The sequence below is a fragment of the Penaeus vannamei genome, chromosome 30 (assembly GCF_042767895.1).
Source record: "Penaeus vannamei isolate JL-2024 chromosome 30, ASM4276789v1, whole genome shotgun sequence".
NCBI lineage: Eukaryota > Metazoa > Arthropoda > Malacostraca > Decapoda > Penaeidae > Penaeus > Penaeus vannamei.
In genome coordinates this window covers 763,397-773,396 of record NC_091578.1, presented here as the reverse complement: position 1 = coordinate 773,396, position 10,000 = coordinate 763,397, and the positions used below count along the sequence as shown (strand labels likewise).

At 35.9% G+C, this 10,000-nt stretch overlaps 1 protein-coding gene across 1 annotated transcript in view; it reads right to left on the bottom strand.

Annotated features, from left to right (window-relative positions):
• Window positions 1-10,000, bottom strand: part of LOC113809029 (WD repeat domain phosphoinositide-interacting protein 3) — a 20,539-nt gene that overhangs the window by 3,026 nt on the left and 7,513 nt on the right. Inside the window, exons 3-8 of the mRNA XM_027360516.2 lie at window positions 9,683-9,865; window positions 8,970-9,116; window positions 7,335-7,464; window positions 6,386-6,490; window positions 6,008-6,129; window positions 1-5,793 (exon numbers count right to left, since the gene is read on the bottom strand). The exon at window positions 1-5,793 is cut by the window's left edge and continues 3,026 nt beyond it. Coding sequence (XP_027216317.1) covers window positions 5,687-5,793; window positions 6,008-6,129; window positions 6,386-6,490; window positions 7,335-7,464; window positions 8,970-9,116; window positions 9,683-9,865 — 794 coding nt within the window. The 3' untranslated portion in view covers window positions 1-5,686. The remainder of the gene's footprint in view (window positions 5,794-6,007; window positions 6,130-6,385; window positions 6,491-7,334; window positions 7,465-8,969; window positions 9,117-9,682; window positions 9,866-10,000) is intronic.

The window sequence follows — 10,000 nt, the reverse complement described above, 5'->3', positions numbered from 1 at the left end:
GGCTTTTTACATTATTTCTATTGATAAAGGAGTGTGGAATGTACTGTTCATGAGCAAAGACTGGAAGAGCACTAGTTTCAAGGAGGACACTATTTCCATGCTCAGGATCCTATTCCTGTCCGTCATGAGTGGCGGCGCAGGTTCTATTAAAGAAAATTTAATATTATGAAAAGAAAAGGAAAGAAAAGAAGAAAAGCAAATATTAAAAAGTTACTTATTATTATTATCACTGCACTGAGTTATAGACTATCTAGAGAGATGATATGGAGTCTATTGCCATCTGGATAAAGCAAATGAAATGAAAAATATAGATATTACAGAATGGCAAAAAAGCTAAAAACGCTCATGCCGAAAAAGACAAAATAACACTGCAAAGGGGAGGCATTTAGTCTTGCCACCGCACACATGTTCATTTGCGCCCGGCCTACAAGCTGCACACCTGGCAGAATAACTACTTACGTAAGCCTGTATTTTGAGCCATATGATGGCAGTGAAGCATCCGGATCCAATGGGTTAACAAACTAAAACCACAGTGGACGTGTCATGTATGCCATGCCATCTAAGGCCAGTGGGTTAAGAAAAAGAAAAAAGAAAATGAAAAAAGGAAAAAGAAATGGAGTCAGCATTGTTAACAATTTCTTTTATATGTGAATCTTTGAACTGACTGAACAGTAAGGGCCAGCCAGCAGATAAAAGTGTGTGAAATCTATCCATTTGTGTTGATGATGAAGAACACGGAAAATATATTAAGGTGACCATCTGTCTAACTTGGCGAGCTTAATAATAAAAATAAAAGTATAAAAAAATAAAAGAAAAAAAATCCAAATATCAAGATTTATTATTTTTTGTAGTTTTTTTTATATTTTGCTGTAAATAAATCTTCAGAAAGGACGAAGGGAAGAAAAGGAAAAAAAAAGGAAAGGATGAAAGAAATGAAAGAAACAAAAAGACAATAAAAAGAGAAAAGAAAAAGAGAATAATAAAAGAAAGAAAGACAGAACAAAAGGCATTCAAATTCCTCTTGGCTACAAAACATCCGAATATGCAATAAACCAAGCTGGCTGATTTGCACTCTTAATCACAGATGATCTCCTTAATGAAGATAAACAGCACCTCGTTAACGGGCTGAAACGCCAATGTTAAAATCATACGCACCAAATGACTTACTGATGGAAGGAGACGTCCTTTCCCTTGTTCCCGTTTCTGATGCTCAGGCGAGAGAAGGAGAGGGAGACGGAAGAAAAGGGGCCATGGAAGGGGGAGGGAGAGTGATGGGAGAGAAGGAAAGGATAGGAGAGAAAGAGAGAAAGGAAGAAAGGGGAGGGAGAGAGAGAGAGAGATAGGGAAAGAAGGAAGGAAGGAGGGAAGGAAGGAAGGAAGGAGGGAGGGAGGGAGAGGGGGGAGAGAGAGAGAGAGAGAGAGAGAGAGAGAGAGAGAGAGAGAGAGAGAGAGAGAGAGAGAGAGAGAGAGAGAGAGAAAGAGAGAGAGAGAGAGAGAGTGTGTGTGTGTGTGTGTGTGTGTGTGTGTGTGTGTGTGTGTGTGTGTGTGTGTGTGTGTGTGTGTGTGTGTGTGTGTGTCCCCACACACATGCATGTGTATGCGTGCACCCACACATGCGTGTCAAGAGTTTGGGTGTGGAAAATACAACAGAAAAAGGTATGGAAATTTGAAGGATATAGGAGGAAATGAAAAATAAGAGAAAGAAAAGATAAACAGAATAAAATATAAACCCAACACTCCGAGATCTACAGAACAGATCGCATAGCCTAATTTGTTCATAGAAGGTTCATCTATCTTTCCTACTGGAAGACCAAACGAAGCCCCGATGTCAAGCTTATATGATAATCACACCGAAGGAAGCTTAACCAAGGACATCTTCAAGCTTCAAATCATAGTCTACTAACAGGCAAGTCCGCCAAGTCCTTCCATCAGTAATTAAAAAAATTGTAACCGTTTTAAAAATACAAGCGTCATCTCATATCTTCACTAATTTTGTCATTATCATTATTATCTTTTTTAGGACTATATAAGCTACTAAACATTTTGGCTGTTCTTGTGATCAGACACTTTTTATTTCCTTTATATATTCTAAAAAGCCATTTATATTTAGATTCATATTTACACTGTTTGGTACAGGCAGACTGTGTTACCCAAGCACACACTGCAATTACAAAAAGTTACAGAATGACAGAATTCAATAACACAAAACACGAATTCCATATGTACAAAGTTGGACTTTAATTCATGGTGTACTTTCCTGCACAAGCTTATTAAGCATTCAGCTGTATATATATATAAAAAGACATCTAATGGACGTGCAAAAAGCATCAATTCCAAATTTGTTTCCTTTTAAAGACCAGTGATATAAGAGACTTTTGTGACAACACATACTCACATTGGGAATCTTGCACTGGAAAAAAAGGTATTCCTGTTTTTAGTACACCCACAGGCAAAATATCAAAACCAAGAGAATTAAAATAATTAGATCATCACGCTCATGAGATACAACGATTCGCATTCTGAGTTTCAATTACATAACACATCAGTGCTAAATCTTTGAAGTTAATACTGTCAAAATATTAAACACATTTTTTTTTTTATATAAGTAATGTATGAAAAAAAAAATGTTGGCTGTATGCACTGACATAAATCAGACACATTCTTATCTCTATTATCCCTTCAATTTTTGTTATCTATCTATTTATTTAGCCATTTATTTATCTATATTACTCTAAGTTAATCACACATCCTTCTCTTTCATAACCTGCCAGGATGTAATTACAAAAATATAATGAATGACAAAAAAAATCCAGCCACTAACTCTCTTCCTTAAATCATAAAAGAGCTTCAGATTTCTTTTGTCTCTCACTGAGTAAAATATTGCTGATTTATATGGTACAATAGCAATATTGCATCTAACATAATTGAAAAATAATTTTTCTGTCATTGTAAATACATCATCTATTTGCCATCTATTCATTTACACTCAAAAAATCTATAGCATTCAGATTATCAGCACAGAACATAACCCAACATCATGATATAAAAGTGAGAGATTAGCTCCTTAGAAAAAAAGAGGATGAACATCCCAACTATAAAACCGTGAATTGCTAAAGATCACTGAAATCAATATTCCGCACTCTGGCTCTTATAACACAAATCCCTCTCTTTATTTTATCTTCTAAAAAATGAACATGGTCATGGATTCTACTTTCAATATCAAAATCTTTAATTAAAATAAAATACTCCAACATCCTACTGCCCTTTATAGCTCTCTCTCATTGCTTGTGTTTAACATATCGCTCAACTTGCAACACAATAACAAAACAATAATGATTCAACTAAATAATAAAATAATAATGACAATAACTCCATAATATAACTTAATCTTTGCATAAATTTCAATCTTCATGCAAGTCGATTCACAATACATAAAAATTTCATCTTAATTTACATTATCATAAAATCTTTGTGACATCATAAATACTCTAACTTCAATAATGAATACTCACCAAAGAATATTCATAATCAATACCATGATAATCATAAACATTTCACAACATATGATCTTCTGATACATATATACTGCATGAATATTTCCAAGTGCATAAACCTAATGGACACGTGTAAACTCTCACAAAATTACAGACACGCAAATTATTTCAAAATTAACTCTCAGTAAACCACTTATCAGGATAATGAAATTGATGTTAGTTTTCTTTGGTCGACACAAATATCATTTCCAGACATGAGAGCAGAAGAGAGTTAAGTGGGGAGGGAGGGAGAGAGGGAGGGAGGGTGGGGAGAGAAGGAGAGAGGGTGGGAGGGAGAGAGAGAGGGAGAGAGAGGGAGGGAGAGAGGGTGGGAGGGAGAGAGAGAGGGAGAGGGAGGGAGGGAGGGAGGGAGGGAGGGAGGGAGGGAGGGAGGGAGGGAGGGAGAGAGAGGGAGAGAGAGAGAGAGAGGGGGGGGGGGAGAGAGAGGGGGGGGGAGAGAGAGAGAGAGAGAGGAGAGAGAGAGGTGCAGACAGAGAGAGAGAGAGAGGAGCAGACAGACAAAGAGAGAGTGAAGGAGCAAGAAGAGTAAATCTGTTATATGGGAGTTTATCTTACATTTTTTCTGGGTTAGCTGACCATCAAATGAAATACAGCACAAAATGCATACATGGAAACATACATGTTCAATTTCACTCAACTAATATATGCCAATCAAATTACTAAAACCAAAAAAAAATTACATAAACTCCTCCATACGAACCCTTTGACTACACAACCAGTCTTTTGTCGAGCCAGAAACATTCTTCTTACTGGGAGATGATTCAGCTGTAGTCAGAGTCCTTGGAAAAACTTTTGGACAACATACTGTACCTAAACAATCGTCAAGAAGGTTTGAACTGCACACTCAAAGTTCTGTGAGGCAGCATCTGTGCACAATGCTGCAGTTATGACCTAATTCTTTATTTCTAAGGAACTTCATAAAGAGAAATGAATACTTTAACAAACCTTATTACATGACAAAAGAAAGAGGGAAAGAGAGAAAGAAAAAAAATCAAGCAGACGTGTAACACCTCTTGGGATCCAGTTGTACATGACCAGTAGTATTAAAAAGAATTCAATTCATAAAATAAAAAACAGGAAAAAAATAAAAAAGAATAAAAAAGAATGAAGAAGAAAAAGAAGAAAGGGACTGATGTAACATACAAAAACAAAAATATGTACATATGCACACATACATACAGATATATCATCCAACCTTACTGTAACATTTTAGATTTTGTTACAATTCTACAAAAATGAAAATATTCCCCGTCTTTAGGACAATCTGTTAACGATGACACTTCATGAAACTGTGAGGTGTAATGCATGTAATTAAACACTGAAAAGGTGTGATGAACCATAAAAAGACTAAAGCAAATAAAGTGGAAAGCATATCAAATGAGAAAAAAGAAAGAAAGAAAGAAAAGAAAAATGAATGAATGGATGAGACAAAGGAAGAACTGGAGGAAGAGGGTGAGAAAGACAGAAAAAATGAAAGAGGGGAAGGGAGGAAAAGAGGAAGGGAGCAAGGAAGAAATCCTGAAAGACTGAAAGAACGGGAGAAACAAAAAGAAGGAAGGGCGAGAGAGAGAGAGAGAGAGAGAGAAAGAGAGAGAGTGAAAGAGATAAAAATGATAAACATACAGAAGGAAGGAAGTAAGAAAGAGAAATAAAAGAAAAAAAGAGAGGAGGCGGGAAATTTACAGAAAAATCTGGAATTGTCAGCAGATGGCAGATGCATCCAACATAAAGAAAATACAAAATAAAGAAATATCATAACTGAAAAGAGAAAAACTTAGTCTCGTTTCGTATTAAGTACAAATGTTGTAATAAACTTGATAAAAAATATAATATTAAAAAAATAACCCAGTCAAGATGTTATTCACTCAAATGAGGAAGATCTGCCAAACATGGAATGAGGGACTGAATAACAGATAATAAAAATAAATTAAAAAACAAAATCAGTTTTCATAAATCAATAAAAATGACACTTATACAGTACATACTACTAGACTATCACATGAAATCTCGAGACTGCACATAATTTTTAAACAACCCTCAACATTGGTGTTAATGTACATAACTTATGAAAACACTGTGCATGAGGCTAGTGCACGGAGCACTCCTGTGAAATGTCTACCTCTGCACAAGTCCTATGCTTTGTCGTCGGTCATTTCGAGGAAGTGGGCGTAAACCTCCCTGTTGCATTCCCCTTTTGCGTTGAATGTGAACTTGTAGTAACTGCCATCAGCGCATATTGCTGAGAACGAGGGAGGGTATTTGTTAGCCCAAGATTTGATGAGGTGTGCATTTTCATGTCAGTATTGGCTATTGGCAATGGGGGATTATTACAAAATTTTAAATTTCCTTTTCTTCTCAATATTTGTTATATAAAGTACAAACACTATCAGATCAGCAATTTCTATAAAAGATACACATAAAAATAAATAATCAGCAAATATAGGCATTCTCACCAATGACGGAGTTGCTGGTGGGACCAAAGGCACATATACACTGCGATCCTCCAGGAACCTCAAATTTGCAGAAACTCCACTTACTGCTGAAGTACTTGGGCAGAAAAGAGGCCGAGGCTAAGCTGGAAGAGAAGTTGTCATACATTTGGCTTATATACGGTATATACAAGTGTGTGCATAGACATGTACACTTACAAGTGTTCACAAAGACACACTTATACTTTTAATGCTTAACACACAACTGCATTCCCAATATACCATCACAGTACAAAACACTTCAAAAGAAAAGAAAAGAAAAGAACGAAAAAAAAAAGTGCACACACTACAGGCTAAGCATACATAATAAGAGAGAGTGACAATCAAAACGCAGGTGCTAACCTCGACTGTTTGTTTTTCTTGTCCTCATCCTCTGTAGCAAATATGTGAACAGTCCCATGGTCACTTGAGACACACAGCAGTGAAGAATCTTGACTGAAGTTGATGCTACAAGAATAAGTAAAAATGAAAAAAGGTCTAAACTATCATCACTGAGACACAGAATCCATGGATTTTGAATTCTAAATATCACTTCAATCATATCTGCCATACAAAGCATAGCTGATTTTGCACATAATTAGTTTTCCTGAAAAAGACTCTTCCCTTTATGGGACCATAAAATATATTACAGGTAACCCATGTTATCTGACAAAGGCATATCTTACAGATATTGGTCACATATTGAAATGTGGGATAAAAAATCTATTTCACCCATAAGACTGCTTAATTCTGTATCACCAACTTGATCAGAGAAGGAATAGGCAAAATAGGGAAATATACAATTAAATATAATTTTACACTGGTTGACTAATTCCAAGTATGCTACTGTCCTGGTTGGTAAATTTATAAGCCCAATTATCAAAAAAATGACGTGGTGAGACTGCGTGCTAAGGGCTGACAGTGCTCCATTTTCAAGTCTATCTTATGATGAGACTTTGGATAGCATTGCACTTCATCTGATCTTGTTCCTTTGCTAAATAATAATAGGCCTAAATATTACAACTAATAATAAACACAACTTTGTCAATTCTGTTGCCTAGTCTGAAGCATGAGCCAACTGGTTTAGAATACTGGTGTAGCGGGAGTAACCAAATATGCAAATAATGCAACAGAGTACAGATTTGTGAATTTCAAAACAACAAAATAGACAACAAGGGTTACCTGTACCAAAGAAATATGAGAGAAATGTATATAGCAGTAATAGCAGAAGAGAAAACCATATCCTAATTGCCTTCCTGGGTATCCCACTGTCAATAATCATTTATTTCCCAGACCTCAGTGTTCCACCTACCAGTATATTGTTGCTGCATTGGCTCCTCTACGGAGTTCATTTAGTTGTGTTCCTGATGCTGTGTCAAAAATTCTGATTAGCGTCCCCTTTTCCGAGGCTGTAGCCAATCTTGTTCCTGGGAGGTTTAGGGCTAGAAAAGAAGAAACTTCATGTTAATATCTAACTTCAGATAAGCTGCACCTCATTTTCAAACAGAATCAACACAACCTTCTCCTTCCCTTCAGTCCCCTTACCTCACACCCTTCTATGCTCCCCTTCCCATACTCCTTCCCTCAAAAGTTTCTCTTACTCTTCTTCTTCCTTTCTGTACTTATATAACAACGGACATATAATAGAATAGTGTTAGACACTAAAATATCTACTGTTTCTTATCTCTAACATACATCATAACATACAGTAATATAGTAATTCATAATACGCTGCAGTCCCTGTTGTAAAATGGACATTGTAAGTTATCACGAATAATAATCCATATAACAACTGTTTCTGATTTCTGTACTGAAGTTTCTAGTCATCCATTTCTCTTAAAATTTTTATTTCTAGTTAGAAAGAAGTAATATGTTTATTCAAATATCAATTGTATTACAAATAATCATTTCATACTGTGCATTATAACTAAAACTGTGGCCCCAATCAGGCTTTAATTAAATTGCTTACGAAACAGATACCTCCTCCTGAGAATAAAGAAGTATAAATCAGAACAATCATGGCACTTTTAACACAAACTGATAAAAAGCTTTATGCAAGCATATCACGACAGTGTATTCTCATTCTAATGAATCCTAGCTATCAAAGACAAATTTTGGCATCCTCCCCTCCATCTCTTGGTTTGCACTGAGCAACCTCTCAGTGCTTGACTAATGAGTTTCAAATATACTGCCCAGCTATGGTTTACGGGAATATTAGGATGTGCATGCATACTTTCCATGACTGTGAGAAAAAAAAAAAAAAAAAAAATTATATGTATCACCTCAAAAAATACAAATTTTGGAAATGAAAATTCTAATTACTAAGAAAGAGTTGGGGCTTTCTTTTCAAATGTTTGCAATTTTCCATCCTCATTATGATGAATCTGTCAATGCCATTACAGTGACAAAATAATGAACTACAGAGCTCAGTGCCAAACATGATAAATCTATAACGACTGCCAAATTGCACAGACTACAGTAGGCTAATTGCATGAAAAAATCCTGTAGAAGTTCAATCTGGCCAAAATAAAATTAAACTAGTAGTTCCCACAATCTTCTTAGTGATGGCACTCAAAGGTCACATAGTCCTTTCTGTGGCACCCATTCCTTTGACCCCCTTCCCCCTCTCACATGAATTTATCCAAGTTCATTTTTTCTTGTTCCAGAATCTTTTGGGAAACCTAGGTATGGCTCAATTCTGAAGCACCCAGTTTCAGAACCACTGGTCTAAACCCTGTGCATTATTTGGTGTGGCCCAAGGAAGTATATGTAGGACATAAAGGTTAATGGATCCCCAACTGGTTATAGGTTCTCAGATTATGATCCTTATAGTTCATTATAACTTGTGTAAACTGCAATATGGTCAATAAAAGGTAAAGTATTTCTAAAAGAATACAATCTAAAAACCTGTTTATAAAAAGTGAAGGCAATTCATGCCCCAACCTACCAATACAACTAAGAGGTGAGTCGTGGGCCAGGATGTCCTGTGGCGATTTTTCTGTGTTGGCGAGGTCAATGATGAGCACGTGACCAGCGCGTGGCCCAGGGAAGGCCAGGAGTGAATTGTTGCTGTTTGGACACAGCACACACAACCCTGAGGGAGGTGTGACACATGTATAAGAAGTAAAGTGTTAGGACAGAAAATCAAAATGGATAATAAAGAGCAAAACACAAGTACAGTATTCTTCATCAGTAAAAATACTGTAAATGTAGACATTTACTTTTGTTTCAATATTTGCAATAACCAACAGACATTGCACAAACATGAAACGAAAGAGTATGTTGGAATAATTCATATTTCTTTCTGGCTGTTTTGTCATGATTGCAATATGGATCAATTATGGTTTATTATTGTAGTCAAAGGTTTTATCTCTAATGCTGACAAGGTATAAACTGAATGTGTACAAAGTTAGTATATAATTGGTTGTCTTGGTTAAGATTGTTTCTCCCTTTGTCCTAAATAAAAGAAAATATGAATAAGTAAATAATAAGATAAACTATCCAAACCCTTTGCAACTATATAACTTTTGTAATTTCTACAAGACAAAAAAGAGCTAAGCTTATACCAAAAAGAAAATGTGGACAAACACAAGCAACTAAATAAGAAAAATAAAAATAAGTTTTCAAACACCTAAATGCTTGTTAAGCACCATTTCCTACCTTTGGGGTTATTGGCTGTGTCAAAAACGTGGAGCTGTTGTGGGTTGCTGGTAAAGGTATAAACCTTTATCATTGTATCGAGGATGACAACAATCCTGTCTCGTCGCAACCGTACGCCACGGACTTCTGATGCGAATTCTAACTCGATGACATGCTTTTTCTTCAGGTCATCCCACACCATAACTAAAGAAGGTTATACAAAATGTAAGCGCATTCAGCGGGTACGAAAAAGATAATCATTCTACACTAAGTAGACAACAGATGGATTATATGAAATGTAGTAAATGATAAAATGAATTATTGAGTAAAACAGATGGA